Source organism: Polypterus senegalus, chromosome 4 (assembly GCF_016835505.1).
Source record: "Polypterus senegalus isolate Bchr_013 chromosome 4, ASM1683550v1, whole genome shotgun sequence".
Lineage (NCBI taxonomy): Eukaryota > Metazoa > Chordata > Cladistia > Polypteriformes > Polypteridae > Polypterus > Polypterus senegalus.
In genome coordinates this window covers 21,692,698-21,715,589 of record NC_053157.1, presented here as the reverse complement: position 1 = coordinate 21,715,589, position 22,892 = coordinate 21,692,698, and the positions used below count along the sequence as shown (strand labels likewise).

Here is a 22,892-nt window from a genome sequence, read left to right as displayed (position 1 = left end):
GTTTTCTGTGTATGCATTTGTGGATTAGTAGAAGCCAGCATACATACATAAACAGTACACCGAAGTTAATGAAATCGTATAATAATGATGTCAAATACCACTGATAACAATGGGCTCATGCTAGAAAAGTGTCCACGTTTGACTGACGGGAGAAAATTATAATCTAAAATATGTATAAAGTAAAAGCACAAAGTGAACCCTGAAAGACTATTTGTACAAATGGATTTCTATTTTTATTTGGAAGAGACTGTCACTGATTTATTTCTTTGGTTAGTAGTGACTCTGCAAGGACAGCGAAGATTATGAGCATGAACTTGAAGAAGCCTGGAGCCGCTGGCCACTTATGTATTTACAGTATAGGACATGACTGGCTACTTTAATGACTGCATTTTTATTTCTTTCATTTTTTTATTACTAAGATTGGGCTCATAGCATGATTTTCACATTTTTTTTAACATTGCATTGCAGTTCATATCTGTCTATAAATAACGATGAAAAGAATCATAGGGTAGGATACTTTAGCACTTGGTTTGCTAATTACTGATGTTTTGTGTACTCTGTTGTAATCTTTGTAATTCAATATTGTACATTTAATATGTTGAATGGCAAACACACCCAGTCAGTCGGCTCACATTAGAACCTCTTAATAATTGTGATGAGAACAGGCCAGTCAGCCCAACAAGCTTGTCCATCCTTCTCAATGAGATTGTCTAAAATAACATCAAGTCAAGATCTGAGTGTCCCTAAAGTCCCACTACATGGTAATTCATTCCATGCGTCTATTTTTCTTTGTATCAATAAAAAAAACTTTGTAACATGTGTTTGCATTATGGACTGATTGTCTGTTTCTGAACCGCGAGGTCCGTACAGGAAAGGCTTTGAAACATTTTGCCGTGGCTGAGGCAGGGTGGGCTTGATGCTGTATACCGATATATTTCTCTTTATGATCAGCTGCTGCTGTGATTCCCCACTCAGATACAGTGATATAAATACTCTGAGTGGTGCAGTGAGAGTAATATGGAAAAAGATGATCCGCTGTGGCAAACCTTAACGGAAGCAGCTGAAATAAGAAAAAACAGGTGCAGTGAGAGTAATAACGCTAAAGCAGTTATGGTATTTGGAATACTATGGCTGTTCCCTGGACCATTATATTGTTACAAGTTAATTAAAATCAGATGCATTACACTAATAAACAATATGCGGTTAGTTTCAGTGTATTTATAAAGCCGCGGCAGGAATGTGGCTCAAAGAAATAAAGATAAACCACAAGGTAACAGTAGCACTGCTTTGACGCTGGGTGCCGCCAGTCTGCAAATCCGAGCGGAGAACTTGCGTACGACATGGTATTAGGTACCGTGGAAAAGTGCGTGGCTTTACAACAAGTGTAGGTTTTATACATCGCGATTTGAACGTGGAAAAGTTCTTACGCATCATTTCTGTGCGTACGCACCGTTTATACATGAGGTCCCAGGTGTGGCATCACTAGGGCATTAATTACCTCCTTTGATTTGTACTCCATACCAATGTTGGATATGTACTAAAATTCTGACTTCAGTACTTCTAGAAAATTTGGACTTTAGTGTTGGTACCAAAATAATAATCTACTCTATATATATAAAATCCTAAGCCTAAAAGTGCAATGATTTTATGTGTCGTTTTTATGTCACTTTTTTGTCACGCTTTAAATCGAGATTGTTTTAAAACCTACATATATATGTTTGCTATCATTCTTTTCAGAATTTATCGAACTTTTATGCGATGTTGTAAGATTTTTATATTCTTATTCCATTTTTAAATTATAAACTAGAAAATATCAAGAACTCACGTCTTGCGAGACGAGACTTAACCAAGAGTGCAAGAGATTTAACCACACCTGGGGGCGGAAGTAAAAGACAAAGAGTAGGACAGCTGCTGTACAGACTTTTAAATGTTCAGAGCGCCATGCGAGATGCGGATCATGTGGCAATGCAGCAGCAGCTTCCAGCAGCTGATCGAGCAAAGAGGAGGTAAATAAAAATTGTATTTGTTTTCCATTGTATCACCGTTTAAGAGGGGGTTTCGGAGGAGCAACCACATCTCCTTGGGGTGCGTTCAACCTCTCTCTTCACAACGCAAACAGCAGAGACGCAAAGTGGCTGGCTCATAGTTCGGGCATGGGGGTGGAGCGAGCAGGGGGTGAACCCCCTAGTAATAACATTAATAATGATTACAATACATTTTACTTGTATAACACTTTTCCCATGCTCAAGGCGCTTTCTGAAGTAAATAAACCCAATCGTACTTCAACCTCCCTGGTGTGGTGCACAATTGCTTCCCTCCCTTTTGCACCTTTTATATTGCTTCCCTCTTGATAGCATTGGGGGAACCCCTTGTGTCAAAACATGTAGTCTACGAAATGGACATTTCTCCACAACTGTAAAAGTGAATGTCAAAGGGACTGGTTCATAAGAAAGCTATCGTTTACTTCCAGTACCAAACATCTCGAAATGCTGGTTTCATACAGTTTTAAATTTTGGTTTTTCAGTACATTTCCAGTACACTATACATCCCTACTCCACACATGATAACTTCATATCTGCCTTGTTAATTGCTTCTGTACACTGTCTTACTGTACTGTAGATAGAGCTAAGTTCTCAGGTCTTTCTCATAAGATGTGCTTTGTAGTTTCAGATCTCCCATTGTGTATTCAGATCTACTATTTTTACATCCTACTTACATTTTAATGCTTTATATTTCCTGACATTAAATTTCATCTGCCACAAATCTGCCCAATCTTGTGTGCTCTCCAAATCCCTCTGTAACAACTCAGCTGATTCTGCATCATCTGCAAACTTAACCAGCTTATCGGTCATATTCTTGTGTATTGAAAACAGCAGCAGCCCCAGCACTGCTCCCTGTGGGACCCCACTTTTAACATCATCTAATTCTCGAAAAGGTCTCCTGACCATGACCCCTTTGCTTCCTGTGTTTGAGCCAACTTTGTACCCACCTACACACAGCGACTTTTATTCCCACTTATGGTACACGATATATGAATTCCTTTTCAAAAATCACTATTTCCCTGACAGCATTGCAGGGGGACATTACTAGGACTGGAAGTGGCCATAACTTGCGTTCACAAATAATCATCTCAGCAGCATCAGGTCTAGATACTGCTTTAATGTATATAAAGGTTAGATTTTAGTAATACTTGAAAACTGCCATTTTTCACAACCTTCTTATTATTTGATAAGAAGCCATTTTATGTTACTCTTTTTGTAGAAAATGTGTTCTTCTGTGTGTCATGTCATGATGTTATTAGCACCTTAATCTGTTGCAGACATTGTCGGAAAAACATAGTCTGTATTATTGGACATGTGTGTCTATTCAATTTAAATGTCAGGGAACTTGTTTTAAACATTGGTTAAAGTTAAGGCGTATACTTAAATAATAAAATTGTGAGACAGTGAATAAAACAAGGGCGGCATGGTGGCGCAATGGGTAGCGCTGCTGCCTCGCAGTTAGGAGTTTGCATGTTCTCCCCATGTCTGCGTGGGTTTCCTCCGGGTACTCCGGTTTCCTCCCACAGTCCAAAGACATGTAGATTAGGTGCATTGACAATTCTAAATTGTCCCTAGTGTGTGCTTGGTGTGTGTGTGTGCGACCCTGCGGTGGACTGGCACCCTTGCCAGGGTTTGTTTCCTGCCTTGCACCCTGGGATTGGCTCCAGCAGACCCCTGTGACCCTGTAGTTAGGATATAGTGGGATGGATGAATACAACAAAGAAATTTTCATGAAACTGATTGAGAACTGTCCAGTGACAGTTTGGCTCTTTAAAATTTGATGAGCAAATAGCTTTCTGCCTTATGCCTGCATGTACGATGCCTAATAAATGTATTGATCAGCTTGGAAATTGTCACAATTTTTGTTATGCTACATTGAATCACAATGGATTTAACTTGACTTTTTTTGACATTTATCAACAGAAACATTCTCTTTAATGTCAAAGCGATCTAAATTAATTCATAAATAATTGATCACATAAGTTATCATTCCCTTTAGTAGGACACACCTAAATCATCACTGGTGCTGCCAATTGTTTTTAGAAGTCAGAGAATGAGTTCAATGGGGATCAAGTGTCTGGGGTTTCAATTGATTGTTGTATAAAGACGCCTTACCTGGAATGTCCACCTTGTAGTTAGTCAGTAAGTTGGCAAAACCTACACAATGAAGAGAGAAGGAGCAGTTCAGGCCACTCTGTGAAAAGTACGGTAGATTGAAAAGCACAAGTTAGGGGATGGAGACAAAGAAATATCCAAGTCACTGAATGTCTCTTGGAGTCAATCAAATCAATTAAGTCAATCATTAAGAAATAGAAAGAGTATTGCATAGCTGTAAATCTGCTAGAGCAGGCATTCCACAACAAGTAAGTGAACATGCAAGAAGACAACTGGGGGAGGCCAACAAAAGATCTAAGATAACTCGGAAGGAGTTACAAGCTGCAGTGGTTGAGACTGGAGAAACTGTGCAGATATCTACTGCTTACCAGGTGCTTTAGCAGTCATAGGTTTATAGGAGACTCCAAAGTCATCTTGAAGAAGGTTCTGTGATTTGATGAGTCAAACATTCGCCTCACTGACCATCAAATAATCATAGTGATTGATGTAAGCCGAACACTGAACTTTATCAAAAACAAATGGTGATGCTTCTCTGCAGCAGGCCCAGGAAGGCTTGTGAGGACAGAGTTGAAAATAAATGCAGGAAAATCATGGTGGATAACCTAATGCAGGTTAACTGTCATCTCATAACCAGCTTATAGAAAAAATAATCAAACATACTGTACACTATATGAAGTAGCTTATTTCAATGTAAGGTCACAGAGAACCAGAGACAGACTCCTCCTGGCAACATTTGGAATGTAAGGCATAGAGCACCTTCAACTACCTACCTGTACTCTGTCATACCAGGCCAATTCAAGGATACCAGCTACAGTATGAAACAGTACAATGCTGAGTGCCACCTTGCCACCATTTTGAAAAAATCTTATTTTAAAAATGCATTCTATATTCCACACAGATAATGTGTACCTATCTTGTGATTCGTCTGAAATTCTCATTTTGGCTAATACTTTGGAGTCTATACATTTCTATCTATGTGGATGTAAATTTTCATGTTCTGTATTCAAACGCACAACTACTCATGAGGGTGGCACAATGCCTGCCACCAGTCTTGTCACTTTCTATATAAACATTACATAGTCTCCTTTGCATATCCAGGTGTTTTTTTTTTTCCTAAAAACTTTTTCTTTCCTCCGCAGTCCCACATTAAGTGAATAATAAATTATTTGGTGACTTGAGTTTAGCTGGCAATGAGCAAATGGTAGTGTATACAGGAGTGTGCTAAAATGGAAATAGCAAGGTAAGCAAAGGGATGAATAAAAATAATGAAAATGTGTGTTTCCTTTTGTGACTGGAAACAGAAATATAACAGAAGAAGTGAAATTGAATTTAAATGTGAGAGGATCTGATGGGTTCCCCGGGATAAGACCGGAAAGTTACATGTGGATAAGAATTTAGAACTAATTTATTTTCAGTAGTTTTCAGTATATTGTAAGAAATGTATTGTAAAATAGAAATAATACAGATTGCCATAGTAAAGGTAATATATTTTCTGTTCAGAGTAATAAATGAAAATCTTGCAGTATTCTATACAATTATTGAAGGTTTTCTTTATTTTTTATTACTTTACGTTTTTCATACACATATTCTGAAAACAATATATTTTGCATTAGCAGGCGGATTTATGTGATATTCATGCATGAAAATTCATTTCTATTTATGTGTTTGTCCACTTTCTGTAGTCCCTTTTAACCCCATGCTGCCTGGGTTATTATTACAAACAGTGTTTTTGCATTAATATATTTCATTTATTCTATTTAATTTTTTGCTGAGTGCTCCAGTTATCCTCCCACATTCCAAAGACATATAATTTTAGTTCATTGTTCACTCAAAATTGCCATTATGTTTGTGTGCGTGCATTCATCCTGTGCTAAACTGGTGCCTTGTCCAAATGTGTTTCCAACCTTATGCACATTGATTGCTGGATTGCTGCGTGACCCTGCCTTGGGCTGGTGGATTAAGATAACGGAATGATGGATTTCATATCGATAGATAGATAGATAGATAGATAGATAGATAGATAGATAGATAGATAGATAGATAGAGATATGGCCAATACCCCCACGCCGCTAGATGGAGCCCTTCTGGCAGCATGAAGGTGCCCTGAATTCCAACACGGAATGATGAACTTTGGAGTTTTCCTTCACAGCCCTGCTGGATACCATGGGGGCCACAAGGGGACGCTGCAGGGAGGCTCAGAGACTTTTATTTGCCCTATAACCTGAAAGTACGTCCTGGTCACAGGGACAGAGGAAATGACGTACTTCCGGGATGAAAAAGAAGAGTTTTGATCTGACCCTGAAGTGCTGGGAAGTCACATGGACTTAGGGTTCAGAAGCACTTCCGGGTCATGGACTATAAACGACTAAGGGAAAGCCCAGACAGACGAGCTGAGTCGGGAAGAAGGGTGGCAACGCGTCTGGGAGTGTGGAGGATTTATTGTTATTGTATTGATTGGTTATTGGATGAGTATTGTGGGGGTGTAGGGTGCTTTGTGCACTTTATTGTCCTAATAAATCAAATTATTGGACTTTTATCTGTTGTTTGGCATCTGATCTGAGGGATCAAGGGGATGACAGCGCCCCCTATCTGTCACAATAGATAGATAGATAGATAGATAGATGGATAGATAGATAGATAGATAGATAGATGGGACATTCAAAAAGTTTCCGCACTTTTGTATTTTCATTGGAAATGGTGAGGGTTGGTGGAGTAGTAATTTTGCATTGAAAAGTTTGTACGACGCTGGGAAATTGCATCGCAAAAGAAAGTGACTATGTAGAAAAGTGATGTCATTTGTTTTTGAAATTCTTAATAAATAAATATTCTAATAGACAGTACACTGTAAACGTTAACTCCGAGGTCTACATTGAATACTTAGATTTCAAACCTTCAGATGGCACAGCTACCGTGTGTCTCACAGCTAGTATAGTCACTCGTCAACAAAAAACAAATTTTTCAGTAGTGAAAAAGCTGAAATTTTGTAGAAGATAAATGTCATAGTTAAGGGTAAACTGTCCAAATAGAAAAATTAAATATCCCAAACTAAATTCTTAGCTTATAGATTTGGTTTTCATCATAGAAAAAAGAAAATTAGCTGACGGTGTTTTTTATCTGTTGAAAAACTTTTTGTTTGTCAATATTTATTAATATTATGTTTAATGTATATGCTCTCCATTGTGTTGATGAATCAGGATAAAGCAGGCAGCAGAATTGATTGATTGGTCAAACAAACAACAGTACTAACCAACAGGGTGTCCTGGACAGGAAAAAAGAGTTGGGATCACATTTGGCATATACAGTCAGGTGTGGAATGGAAGGAGAAAGTTCATGGAATCTCATGGAAGATACAAAGCTTGGTGTTTAGCAAGTGTACTGTAAAGCTCCAGTGAAGATGCTAGGCACTGTGGCAGTGAGTGTCTGTGCTGCTACTCTAGAAGCAAAACGAAAAGAAGACAGAAGTTGAGGCAGAAATAGTATCCTCAGATCCAAGACAAGCTGAGACCGATTTTGTCAGTTTAAACTTAACAGACTTATTTTGCTTAACTGGAAACATCCTAACCCACTTCTTTTAAGTCAGTGAGCAACTGATGTTATATACTATTTGAAATTGGAAAAAATCAAATTCTCACTCAGAGGATCTGTGCAAAACATTTTAAAAACCTGGCAGGAACTAATCAATAACATTTCAAAATAAGCATTTATACCTGGGGAGAAAGACTCCTTTCTCTCTTTACTACTCTCAATTGTTTTACTTTGGCTCTTGGACTTCCTCTCTTTCTCATGAGAGGGGGTTGATTTGAATTTAGTTCTGTTTAGTTTGGACTTGATTGTATGAAATGTTTTATGTTTTTAATAAATTAATAAATTCAATAAAAAAATAAAAAAACAGATCCCCCCATGAGCTACATTTAGTGGACTGTGGAAGGGGACCACCACTCCTGACCTCTAAAATTGTTAACATTAACATCTGCACCTGCTTGCTTTGAATGGGGATGCCCTGTCTCCACTCTCCAAAATTCTTTACTGGCAGATTTCATGAAAAAAAATACTTGAATGAACGATATAAGAAAAACGATAAACGTCTAATAATGATAATAATATATACTCAAATTTCCCATTATACTTCCTGATCAATTTCAGCTCAAAAGAATACTCTGTTCTGTAAAATTATGCTTTGCAATGATCATCAACAAAAGCCAAGTTACTAGGAAAAGCAGGAATGTTTCACTCATGGGCAATCGGATATTCAAGAGTAAGTAGCTCCACTGACCTAATAATAGTATTATTGCTTAGCTGACACTAATATGTCACTTATCTAAGGTGAGATGCAATTGCTTACATTTCTTTTGGATTTGAATAACCATTACAACACACAAATAATACTAGCTCTTGGTTTAAACAACAACAAAAAACAAGCCTGCAAATACTGCATTCAGAAATTGCTTTTAGTTATATAGTACATTCAGCACCATAACTGAGGCCCATTATCTTCCCAAATTTCCTTGCCAATCCCATTTAACACAGCTATTATAACAACAAAACAACCTCCATTCTCAATACACACCAGAGTAACTATTAAGAATGAAAAAGAAATAATAACTTCTCAGCTAAAAACTCTTAACTAATAACAAAATAAGCAGTCACCGTCACCGTGAGGCATTATTTATTTGATTTCAATTTTACTGGGTGCTTCTTGACTTTAAATTGGCCCAGTGTGAGTAGGTGTGTGAGTGTGCCCTGCACACTGTCCAAGGCTGATTGCTTCTATGTGCTTTATGCTACCAGGGTGGGCCGAAGCTTCTTTTGACTCTGAAAGTAAAGTAATCTTATTCAAAGAATTCAATACTTGAAGCAGTTTGATTGAATGTGCAGCTTCTAACTTTATACTCTTTTTCTTATCTTACAGCAAGATGGAAGCTCAGACAGCATACACACTAATGGTAAGTAGCTATTTCAAATAAGCGATTTACTGCATTATATCTACTGTGTGTGCTTTGTTTTTAAACTGAATCTTTGTCTCTTGCTCTGGATCTTTAAAATCTCAAATGAAACATAGATAGATAGATAGATAGATAGATAGATAGATAGATAGATAGATAGATAGATAGATAGATAGATAGATAGATAGATAGGAAAGGCATTATGTGATAGATAGATAGATAGATAGATAGATAGATAGATAGATAGATAGATAGATAGATAGATAGATAGATAGATAGATAGATAGATAGATAGATAGATAGATACTTTATTAATCCCAAGGGTCTTGTATGTCTGTAGTACTAGGTTGTTGTACCGTGTTAGCCATTATGAATGTAGACAAAAGCCAAGCAAAATAACACCTTTTATTGGCTAACTAAAAAGATTACAATATGCAAGCTTTCGAGGCAACTCAGGCCCCTTCTTCAGGCAGTTACATCTTGCCTGAAGAAGGGGCCTGAGTTGCCTCGAAAGCTTGCATATTGTAATCTTTAGTTAGCCAATAAAAGGTGTAATTTTGCTTGGCTTTTCTCTTAATCCCAAGGGGAAATTCACAAAGGGAAAATTCACAATGGTTTACTTGATAATATTGTGGTTGTTGATAGCTATATGTGAAAATAATAGCATTAACATTTCTACCTCTAACCCTTTGACCAAAATAATGTCTTCATTACAAAACAATTAGTTTTGTGTGGTAAACTGGTGCCCTGTCCAAATGTTTGCCAACCTTACACACATTGATTGTTGGATTGCTCTGTGTCCCTGCCTTGGGTTGGTGGGTTGAGGTGGTGGATGGATGGACTTCATTTAAATAGATAGATAGATAGATAGATAGATAGATAGATAGATAGATAGATAGATAGATAGATAGATAGATAGATAGATAGATAGATAGATAGATAGATAGATAGATAGATAGATAGATAGATAGATAGATAGATTTCACTTCATTTTTCACCAGAGGGGAACAGCTTTTTACAGAAAGCCAATATATAAATAAATAAATCGTCTTTCTATCTCTATCCACTTTAAAAAAATATAAGTGTTTATCCATATATCCATCTACGTGCTTTGTCTCTGTCATTCCAACAAATGGTGCATCACAAACATTTGTAGTAATGCATTTTATTACTACATGCTTTACAAAATACATTCCAATAGATGGATTGTTAAGAGGAAGTTCTGTGCTAAAGTTCATATTTTGACATGGTGTGCTCAGTTGTCATCATAAATTATAACATATTTTTGATCAGTTTTCATAAAAGACACATAAAAAAAAAATTAGATAGATGGATAGATACTTTATTAATTTCAAGGGGAAATTCACAATAATCCAGCAGCAGCATACTGATACAAAAAACAATATTAAATTAAAGATTAAAAATGCAAGTAAAAACAGACAATAACTTAATAATGTTAGCGTTTACCTCCCCGGGTGGAAGTGAAAAGTCGCATATTGTGGGAGAGGAACGATCTCCTCAGTCTGTCAGTGGAGCAGGATGGTGACAGCCGTCTGTCACTGAAGCTACTCCTCTGTCTGGAGATGATCCTGTTCAGTGGATGCAGTGGATTCTCCATGATTGACAGGAGCCTGCTCAGCACCCGTCACCGTTACTCAAAACTCAGTAAAAAAGCCTAGTGCTGTGTATCTGTATGATGGAGCCACTGTAATTTACATCTTGCTTGAAGAAGGGGCTTGAGTTTTCTTGAAAGCTTGCATATTGTAACCTGTTTAGTTAGCCAATCAAAGGTGTCAATTAGCTTGACTTCTCATTGCATTCATAATGGCTAACATGGTATAACACTCTACTCCTACAGAGCAACTGTAATATAGATATTCTTAATTGATTGATGAAGACTCGCATTGAGTGCTCTAAACCAATAATTATGTCATTAGTAGACCCCTTAGAGGGTGGTTGGAAGAAGTGAGGAGTTCTGTCCGTCTAGCTGGCTACCTTACAGCTATAGAATTGTGGGGTCTGTCTTTGGTAAGCGTGCTTCTATCTGAATTTGTTTGAAGAGGGTATGGATAAGGTGATGTCTATCATCAAAAAAGAATAACAAGATCATAAATTGAAATACACAGTACAAATAGAGTAGACTACTGTCATAAGGTCTCGGTCTTCTCTACGCTCCATCTTTGTAGACTGCTTTGGTCCTTTCCACTCTTTTATGGGAACTATTAAAATTCAAGGTTTTTATTTAATCTTCTCGGTTGCATTCAGTAATGGATAGAAAGGAAATATAACAAACAAAGACAAGACAGGTTAAAACTTACTCAGAAATTCTAAAACTGTGTATATCATTTGAAAAAGTTTTTTGTTTTTGGTTCAAACTACTTGTGGCAATTTGATGGTAAAATTATCCAAAAATGGGCACATGACACATAAGAAGAACTCTGTACTTTTGGAATTATCCCCAATACTCTTTATTAAAAAAAAAATAATTCTGGTGTTTACAGCGACTGCCCTTCCTGATTTACGGAAATAAAGGTCTGTGTGTAATTGTTTTCTGTCATCAGTTGAGATCATTTCCAGTTTTTTCAACGTTGTCCCCTGACACATTCTCACCAAATTATCTATATCAGACCCAATTACTTCAACTTCATGTTTGGAGCTTTTTTCAATTTTGGTTTGTCAGACTACTAAACCAGGCCATTAAGCTGAAAGTGGGGACAGACTGAATAACACTGTGGTAAAAGGACAACGTGAGGCCCTTGTCCTCTTCAGAAAGTCCGAGTTTACGGAGGAAAAATAAGTGCCGATTTTATTTACGGAATATCTGTTTTGTATTTGTATTCCAGTTCAGACTGTTATCTAGGGTAGGGCCTAAGTATTTATGCTCAGTGACTAATTCTGCCTCCTGCCTGAGAACAATGATGGGTGAACATGCAAGTTGATGTCTCTTGTAGTCAAATATTATTTCTTTAGTCATTTTGACATTCAGAGTAAGATAGTCTGTCAAACAGTCTACTTGATTTAAGTAATGTTTTTTATCCTACCCAGATATGCAACCTATCAGCATGGTGTGCTTGATTCTAAAACAATAGTCATTGCTCTATCTGAGGTCACTTGTGAACAAAGTAAAAAATAAAGGTAATAAAACACAACGTCGGGGCTGGCCTTTGTTTGAATGAATGAAGGACTTTTGAAAAAATGTTAATTCAAATGACAACTTTTATTGGCTGACTAGAAAGATTACAATATGCAAGCTTTTGAGGCAACTCAGGGAGCCTGCATCATACAGAAATAGGGGAATAGCATCCATCTGTGCCCTCCAATCTATTTCCTCATTTTAATAATATGATGGGTGCCCTGTAATCCTGGCAAAGCGGGAGACCCGAGAAGTAGCCTACCTGTGTTGTTGTTAGATTGCTGACTGAAGTCTGTTTTTTGGCGAGACTGATGATTTGTTGAAATGACTCGGTCAGCTTCACCATGAAAGATTTTTTCCAGCTCAAAAAGGAAACGAAGGGCGTTGTTCTTATTTGGACTTGGAAAGATACTGTCACGAGAATGGTAAAATAAGTCTATTGTTTCCTTCAGCCAGGTGACAATTTATAGACAAACGAAAGATCTGTCATATCAGACAACCAGACCAGTTAAACTGTAGAAAGCATCTAATATGTACAGACACGGCTACAACACCAGTTTCTGTTTTGTAACAATTTATGAATAAACTGTTTGTGTTACTTGAAATTTACTGCTGTTTCTTTTCGTGTTTTACAATTTAGAACCTTGTAATTCCAATAATAATAATAATTAAAAAAGAAGAAAAAATTACTTGTTTGGGATTTTTCGAGTGCTCTTAGGGGCCCTCTGGTGGCGTTACGGGGCCCTAAGCAGTCACTTAGTTCGCTTATGCTTCGAGCTGGCTCTGCTGTCTGCGAATGAATTTAAAAGAAAGCCGCCCTGGATCCATGATGTAATAAATGGGTTAATAAATGAGTCCTTTCCATTCTGTAATAGGAATGATGTATTGCATGTGGATTGCTCATCTTCAGTGTTTTCAAATTTGTCTTTTCAGCCAAGTGGATTTTTTTTTGAGATTGTATTCTTCTTTTTTATCAAGTTTCCAGTGTTTATGTCTCAATTACTTAAAGCCCAGATTTTGAGTTAAAAAAAGGTGTGCTGTGCCTAAATGCAGAGCTAAAAGGCTCCTTGGGCCTCTTATTCAAGCTCTTTCCAGTGTTTTATTTGTGTTCATCTTGCTTTGGCTTTGTTTTCTCCTTATAAAAGTTAAACATGGTGGATTTCAGATTGTATTCTTGAGTGTTATTATATTCTTTATGCTCTCAAGTGTTTCATTTATTTTTCTTTGGAAGTGTTCTAATTAACCTTATACTTTTTGAAGTATTTTCCCTTCCTTCCTATTTTTCTTTTTTCTTTGGTATTTTTATGGTAATGTATTCCTGTTCTTTATTATGCTTTTATTTGATTTTTGAGTGTAACAATTGAGTGTTAATTGTTTCAGATGCTCATTAGTTTTACTAGAGAATTAAATGAATGTTCCACCCAACAGTAATAACTTTTGTATCTGTTAATTACCCCCACATTGTTTGTAGTGCTTGCTAAGAAAAATGCTTAATCTTATATTTTCATGGAGAAGCATCTTGAGGAAAAGCTAACAATTTAAAAATGTCAGTGTAGAAAACATTGCAGATTACTCATGATACATAATTTAAATGTTTCTGTGTGCTCACAATATCTTCAACCATATTTGCTAAAATAATCCAATTCTGGGAAATGCTGTCCTATAAGAGAGTGAAGCACATACAGAAGTGACGGGGCTTTTCAGCTGAAGTTAACAGACTTGACTCCAAGCATGAAAATGACTGCTTGTCTGTCTGACACACTGTCCTCATCCACAGGTACTCCTGAGCAATGAGTTCTTTCTCCTTTGTGTACATTATGTACATCAGCGGTTTGTGAAGTTCTGACTACTGTTTGTCTTCTTGTCCTATAACCAGTGCTATGCAGTGGCCAATCATCAATCCGTTCTCCCAAAAAGGGGGTGTTCCCCCTATGAACTTCAGTCATCATCAGTGGGTACTGTATGAGATGTCCGCCTTTGGAGAATCACCACCTGTCATTGTCCTCCTTGAAGAATCACGCCGATTTTCACAATGGGGGCTGGTGGGGTGGGTGTCACAACTCAGCGTGACCCATAATGTAAGAAACACTGATCTAGAAGAATACAACTTGGTGATTGTAAGCCTGCTTAATGTAAATGACATGTCATGGTTCAGAGGGAGATGATTTTGTTAACTAGTGTGGTGAGTCTTTTCTACAATTTAATGTTACAAAAAACAAAGAACTAAACGTTGATTTTAGAAGAATCTCAAAATGCCCCCAAGAAACAATCATCAAAGATGTGGCAGTGGAGATTGTTCAGAATTATAAATATGTTCTGACAATCATAGACTCAAAACTGACTTTAATCAAAATACAGAAGCAGTCAGCCAAAAGGAACAGCAACACTTGTACTGTCTAAGGAAATTCAGTGCATGAATTCCAATCTTTTATGAATCTTTTATGAATCGTGTAATGAGTCTGTCTTAATTTAAGTCCTGCTGAGCTTGAATTTGGAAATACTAGAAAACAGGACAAAATGAAGCTGTAAATATGAAGAAGTAAAATAGCAAAGTGTGAATTCCAGAATTTATACATGTTTCTTGGCTCTGGATATTTTTTCCCATTAATTTTCTGGACTACGTTGCACATTTTCAAATACACAGATTTAATTTTTTTTATTATTTCCATTATGAATTTGCATTATGGAAGAATAAGAATTTTTTAATGTTTGTTTTTAATTTACCGGTGCGCCAAAACGGGTGCCACCGTTTTATGTGCAGATGCTACTGGAGGTCACTAGGCAATGAATCCCAGAAGCCACATTGAGTGTCATTGTAACAGTGATAGTTTAAAAGTTGACAACTTAGTATATTCTTTGTTTGACTAGTCTGACTACAATTTACAGTGAAGTGTTTCAGGTTATAGGTTTTTTGGCAGCAAGTTACGACTGTGTACTAACTGATTTCTAAAAAAATTTGGGGTAAGGACATCTGTTTGTCTACTGGCTGTGAATATGCATGTTTTACAACCTTCATTTCATCTTCTGACATGTTATATTTCTGCCCTTGTCTCAGGGCTGATAGACTTCTTTAGCGAGGAAGTCCTGCCACATGCAAAAGTTCGCTGATGACACTGTTGTCGTGGGCTGCATCAGGAGTGGGCAGGAGGAGGAGTATGGGAAACTAATCAAGGACTTTGTTAAATGGTGCGACTCAAACCACTTACACCTGAACACCAGCAAGACCAAGGAACTGGTGGTGGATTTTAGGAGGCCAGGCCCCTCATGCAGAGGGTACAGACCTATAAATACCTGGGATTGGACTGGACTGCCAGTACTGATGCTCTGTGTAAGAAAGGTCAGAGCCGACTATACTTCCTTAGAAGGTTGGCGTCTTTCAACATCTGCAATAAGATGCTGCAGATGTTCTACCAGACGGTTGTGGCGAATGCCCTCTTTTACGCGGTGGTGTGCTGGGGAGGCAGCATAAAGAAGAGGGACGCCTCACGCCTGACCAAACTGGCGAGGAAGGCAGGCTCTATTGTAGGCACGGTGCTGGACAGGTTGACATCCGTGGCAGAGCGACAGGCGCTGAGTAGGCTCCTGTCAATCATGGAGAATCCACTGAACAGGATCATTACCAGACAGAAGAGCAGCTTCAGTGACAGACTGCTGTCAATGTCCTGCTCCACTGACAGACTGAGGAGATCATTCCTCCACCACACTATGCGACTTTTCAATTCCACCCGGGGGGAGCAAACATTAACATTATTCAAAGTTATTGTCTGTTTTTTACATTGTTTATTACTCTTTAATTTAAAATTGTTTTTTATATCAGTATGCAGCTGTTGGATTATGTGAATTTCCCCTTGGGATTAATAAAGTATCTATCTATCTATCTATTGAGAAAAACAGAATGTATTCTCTCAGTCAGAATTCACCCACGGCATACAAAATCCCAGTTGTCATCAGGTCACAGGTTCCAGTTTATGAAAGTAAAAATCAGCCATTTCAAATATTCCTTCATCCAGTGCCTGTGGCGATCCAGTACTCTTGGCACATCACTGTTCCTGCTTTATGAGTATCTTCACTCAATGTACAGTATATGTAGCAACCAATGCCAACCTGTATTTAGAAAAACAAACTGTCCATTCACTGAGTTTTTGGAGCAACATCCACTTCACACTCTTCAGTATAGTTTGTATATAAAATATCTGCATGATTTCAAACCACCAAGGGGGATCTCCTCCCCTGCTCTCTGATATATAGCTTCTATATACTAACTAGCATGCTTTCAGACGTCATAGGGGAATCCCATCATTCCCCTCAATATTTGAAATAGTTTCAATAGTTATCTGCCATAAAACAAGGAATAAAAACTGTCTTTTTTAGTCACTTCCTGTTTTACTTTAGCGTTTTTTTTTTTATATTGTGGGGTGAATACTTATCATTTTTGTCAATCATTAGTTAAGTCATAATATTAGTTTGACTTTTACATGTAATAGGTACGTTCTAATGTTATCCCATATATACAGTATTATGCTTACTATTATATTCTACTTATTTGCATAAAATGTATGTATGGCAGCCAAGTTCTTACTTGCAATGTTTTTAATGTGAAGTCTTAGTGTCTCAGCAAAAACCTGCTGACAAAACACATTTCACTCTTGAGACAAACTGAATTGATTATAAGCAAAGGTTTGAACTGTCCCAGTGTCCTTGACTCCTGCATAGTCCTTAAACAGCCACATCTCCAAGGCATCTCTTCTAGACAATTAGAGACCACTTCATTATGATCAACTATTTACTGTAAAAAGATAGAAAGGTCAAGGGCAGGAGTCCCTGTCGAGATGCACTCTTTAATATGAAGGAAAATAAAAAAATTCCAAAGAAAAAAACTCAAAAAGCATGACTATCTGCTTTACAAGATGGCCTCTTTTGCCATTGAAAAGGTTTCTTCTACCAAGGCATCATGGTGATTTAAGGGTCCAGGTGTCATGGATCTTTCAGTAAGTCCTCCTCTTCTGTCCAGTTCGGAAGGGAAAGTAAGACAAAGGCTATGCAGCACCCACAGCATTCCCCCCATTTTTTTAACCTGAAAAGATCCTCAGTGTTGCTTTCTGTGGGTCACATGTCTGACATTAGTGCCAGGTAGGAACCCTTTTTACATACAGAACAGCTGCATTATTTGAGGTATAAATTCAAAAAGTTTTTGGAAACCTTCCATAGGAATTTATTGGTCCATGATGACTCAATACCATCATGCAGATACTGCAGATTTCTCCACCACAAATTCATACAATGATTCTCTCATTCACCCTTTGGTGTACAGAGTGCATGACCCTTAACTTTCATAATGAGAATCAGAATCACTTTTATTCACCAGTACTTAATGTACAGGAATTTGACATGATAGATTGCATAATATATTGAACCTGCACTCGGCAACACCGGGGCCATGGCGCTATGTGCTAGCCTCTTTGCGGTTCTGCCACTCGCGTATTGGAATGCAGATGTACAATTTAAACAGATTGTTATTTTCATGAGTTTGCACACAGTTTGTGTGAGGAGCTTTCAGGACTTTAGAGTCCTGTTGCTTCCTGTCTTGCTATATGAGCGTGAGACATGGACACTATCCAGTGAACTGAGATGAAGACTGGACTCCTTTGGTACTGTGTCTCTCTGGAAAATCCTTGAGTACCATTGGTGTGACTTTCTGTCGAATGAGCAGTTGCTCATGGTGTCCCAAATAAGGCACATTACCTGCATTGTGAGGGAGCGTCAGTTACGGCACTACGGCCATGTGGCACGTTTCCCCAAGGGTGATCTGGCTCATAAGATCCTCATTGTTGGGGACCCGAGTGGCTGGACCAGGCCAAGGGGTTGCCCACGTAACACCTGGCTGCGGCAGATAGAGGGTCATTTCTGGAGGGTGAGACTGGACCATGCGTCTGCCTGGGAGGTTGCAAACCGGGATCCTTAGTTGTTTCGTCGTGTAGTGGGTGCGGCAACGCACTGTACCAGTGCATGCTCCCCAACTTGACTTGACTTGTTATTTTCTTGGCAATTGTTACATATGCATAATAGAACTGATTATTTTACATTACAGTGAGTATTTAACCATATTAAAAATAGTAAAACGTAATAATTTGAAAGTATATTATGTTTCATGTTGTGTTAAGAGTTATTCATTGCGTAATACGATTTAGTTCTGTTTGGTTTTGAAATTAACATGCAAATACTTTTTAAACTTACAATTTTACTGTAAAACTTCAGTAAAAACTATTTTTTAATTACATTTTCATCAATATCATATTGAATTTTGATTCTGTGTTTGCACTTTTATCATGACAACAAAACGTATAACTGCCTGTTATTTCTCACTAATAAATAAAATGACTTTGTCAAATGTTTTCACTGAGATTTGTTAATTATCTTTGCCAAAGCTAGTCTAACAGGAAACTGTTAACGTTTTAATACGATTGACATATCAAGATCTCCTTTGTTATCTAATGTTATCCCCGGAAGATGTACTACATTACCTTTCTTGGATACATCCTTCTTTCTACAGTAATTCGTGCAGTGGAAGACTGGATGGTGTTAACGGTTGTACATATTCTTCGGGAATATTGTAAGTTGATGTTTTCATCTTCCGCACAATCACCACCAACTGTTTCAGCATAGTCTATTGATACACATTTAACCAATTTACCGTGTAACCGATCGACAATTTTGGCATAAATTTGTTTGACTTCATCGTTTCTCGGAGCTATGATTGCCCGTGTACTCATTACTTCTGTTTATAACCTTTCTTGATGAAATTCTTCAATAAGTTTTGGACATAATACGTCTTCTTTAATTGGGAACTTAAAGTGAGGAAAACTTTAACATTTATAAGATCTGAGAAAGCAGGAATTGTGAGAAAAACATTACAATTTATAAGAGCTGAGAGAGCAGGCACTGTGTCTATCAAAAGCATTCTCACGAATGAAAGATAAGAGGACCATGTGGGTGGTTGAATATAGTTGAGAGGAGAGCATGACTTGAAAAATTCTCATGGCCAAAGTCTCGTCTCGCGGGACTTGAAAAAATCTCTTCAAAAAAGTCTCATCTTGTCTCAGGATTTTTTTATATAATAGAGAGATATAATAATATATATATCATATACTAAATCTCATGTCTAGAGATTGCCTGCAAGGAGTATTCACATTCTCTTCATATCTGTATTTTTTTCACTGAATACCCCAGTGTTTTTTTTAATGATGTATGTAGGTGTGTGTCAGAATATACAGTACACTGTCTAGTATTCAATCTGGGGTGAGTTTCAGTCTTGTGCCATATGTTTCAAGGATAGGCTGTGGATCCCATGACCTTGAATTATGTTGAATAAGTTTCAGATTTTATGTACCACACAGAGGTTAATTTGTTATTCATCACTAATATTTTCACATGGTTAATTATAATATTTGACATTTTAAAATGAAAAAATATATATTATATAAAAGAAGTATGACCCATCACAAAAGAATTACAGAGATAATTTAGGCTAAGCAACAAAACAGATTTATATGAAGTGCAGTCTTTTGTGAAATTGGAGAATAGGTATTTACTGTATAATAGCTAAACTAGTTAGTTTGTGCATGGGAAATACTTGATAGCATACTTGATAACATTTTAAATCTGAGTAACCAAAGAAGAAAAGCAGTACCATAGCGGATTCAAGAACAGGATTATTACTATAATGTAATGACATCAGAGCCATACATAGACAAATAACAATGGCCACCTACTAAAACAATAAATGTTCCCATTAATTGAGGTGTTTGCAACCTGAGCAACATTTTTGTACATTTCCAGTTTCCTGCTATTCATGTTATCTGTAATGCTTATAATGAACCACAATCATGCCTGTAAATGTAGTTAGATTTAGGTTCTGAGCCACTGTCTACTTGCTATGCTTATACAATCCTTGAAAGGGGCCCGTATTGAATTTAAATTATTCCTGTAATGAACTGTAAAAGAGTATAATCAAGAAAATACTATGGTCCACAGTGTCTCACTGTAAATAAAGACCGAATGGCCCAATTTTATGTAAGGCAGTAAAACGTATGTCAGCCACACACCTTTAGATGAACTGCAATTTAATAAATTTCAATTACTGCACTATTCAGCTGGATGTACTGTATTTCTGAAACTCTATAAAAAACATAATTAGCACGACAGCATTAATGGAGCATGACAACATATTGTCTTTAATTTGCTTGCATAAAAATCGAAAGAAACTAGAAGATGGACAAAAAAGAAGAGGATCAGTGAAGGACTGTAATAAGAATCATTATTATCTTTGTTTAACAACAGACTGTAGTGCTGTAGATACTTACTTAAGAAGACTCGAAGCTGTAATTGCTGCCAAAGGAGCTTCTATAAAGTATTAAATTAGGAGTTGAATACTTATAAAGGATTTCATGTCTTGATTTTTATTAAATTTGCAAACTTTTCTGCAACCATGTTTTCACTTTATCATGATGGTTTATTAAGTGTAGATTGTTGGGCAAAAATTGCAAATATATCCATTTAAAATTAAACACAGTAAAGTGAGGAGATCTGAATATTTTCAGAATACACTGTATAAACACTAACACACACACACTGTCTTTGTGATTGTTGGTTTATTTTATAAGAATTTAATGACTTATTATTTTCTTAATTATTATTCACTAGTTGTGTTACCCAGCTTTGCCTGGGACATTTCCTACGACAATGGACCTCAGTTATACTGCTGTTAATTAGATGTATCGGTACAACCATATCAAGTGATGTGAAATGAACTTTTCTGTATATGATATTACTAGCAAAATAACCACACTTTGCAGTGGAGAAGTAGTGTGTTAAAGAAGTTATGAAAAAAATTATGTAACATGTTTCTCAAAAGTAATTGTTGTAGGCTTATTTTTAGTATTGAGAGTGAATTTGATGATTGTAACGAAAAGGCAGGAGTCACCAGCAGGAAGAAGCGATGCGAGGCCAACAATCACAGGTTTGAAGCGGTGGAGTAAATGAAAAGGCAGGAGTCACCAGCAGGAAGACATGAAGGAAGGCGAACAATAACAGGGTTGAAGTGGTGGAGTAAAGAAGAAGGGAGCAGTGAGCAAGATGAACAGCTGAGAAAAGTAAGGAAGTGAGTGAGGAGGCACATGAGCACGATATGTCATTAACATATATAGGCAGGGAGCCAACCACGTGGTAGGTGCGCGGACAGCAGCCGTGCGGAAAAAGGAAGGGGGACTGGTGACGGCCCTTGTGCATCTCTGCCGTGAAATAAATCGTCTGTTAATGGAAATAAGGAATGAAACCGCCAAAAGGAGAGGTCAATTCCAAAAGTTCATAACGGCATAATGGTGAGTACCACCAAAAAGAAGACATTATTTTCAAAAGTTCAAAAGGGCACGGCTCGAGATAAAACATACTTAACGTTTGTAAGTATAGTGTAAAGGATGAACATGGGAAATTTGGGCTTCCTACGTATATATTGGAATTCGAAGAAATGGAGGGGTCTCCCCTATCTATATATACAGTTTAGGGGGTACACCCATTTCCCCTCCTAGGACGTGAATCATACCTAACTTTTGTAAGTACACTGCAAGCAATGAGCACACGAAATTTCAGCTTCTCACCAATATGGAAAGTTGGAGAATAAGTGATTGGTCAGTGAGGGCGTTGCTTTTTATATGTAGAGATTAATTCACTGGAGCCCCTTACTCTTGAATATGCTACATACAATACAACATTCATGGCGTAGATCAATTCTTGCTTTTCCTATTAGCTGTTGATGGCCATTGGAAAACACTCTTACTGGAATACAAGAAATGGTATTATCTTGAATTCAAACAATTCAATGAAATAAAGGTCATAAATATAATTTTGCCTTGTAGCACATCCTGTAAAAAGTTAATCTCAGTCAAAGTAAAAGTGATACACACTGAATCAAGGTTTGCTTTAACTTATTACATACAGCATTGACTTTTATAGGCTGCACAGTTACATGGGCCATGCAATGAATTGAAAGTTTTAACCATTGTACAGAAAAACACAGATGAAAAGAAATAATATCATGGACTATATACAATGCCTCAGTGCTTGAAGTCTAACCAAATTACTGGTGCTCTGTTAAGTCGTCTTGCTCCTCCTTGCCTTTTGTTATTACTTTTATAAAAGATATTAGTCAAGTGTGTGGTGGGGTGGGGTGGGGTGGAGGATTTTCAGAGTGCCACAGTACACTAACATATGATCATCCATCCATCCATTTTCCATCCCGTTGAATCTGAACACAGGGTCACGGGGGCCTGCTGGAGCCAATCCCTGCCAACACAGGGCGTAAGGCAGGAACCAATCCTGGGCAGTGCGCCAACCCGCCGCAGGACACACACAGCCACACCCACACACCAAGCACACAGTAGGGACAATTTAGAATTGCCAATCCACCTAACCTGCATGTCTTTGGACTGTGGGAGGAAACCCACGCAGACACGGGGAGAACATATGATCATCCCTTGTGAATCTTTGACCACACTGATAAAATAACATTAAATCGGAGAGTGTTGCTGGTACTCCAGATAGAATTTGAAAGAGACGCAGGTAGTGGCCCATTAAAAAGCACTGCAGTGTCCACATTCTCTATGT

General features: G+C 37.5%; 1 protein-coding gene across 2 annotated transcripts in view; it reads left to right on the top strand.

Moving 5' to 3' along the window:
* fstl5 (follistatin-like 5) overlaps positions 1-22,892 on the top strand; it is a 1,124,912-nt gene that overhangs the window by 182,820 nt on the left and 919,200 nt on the right. For both annotated transcript variants that reach the window (XM_039750328.1, XM_039750329.1), the window contains exon 3: positions 9,067-9,100. In XM_039750328.1, the coding sequence (XP_039606262.1) occupies positions 9,067-9,100 (34 nt within the window). The remainder of the gene's footprint in view (positions 1-9,066; positions 9,101-22,892) is intronic.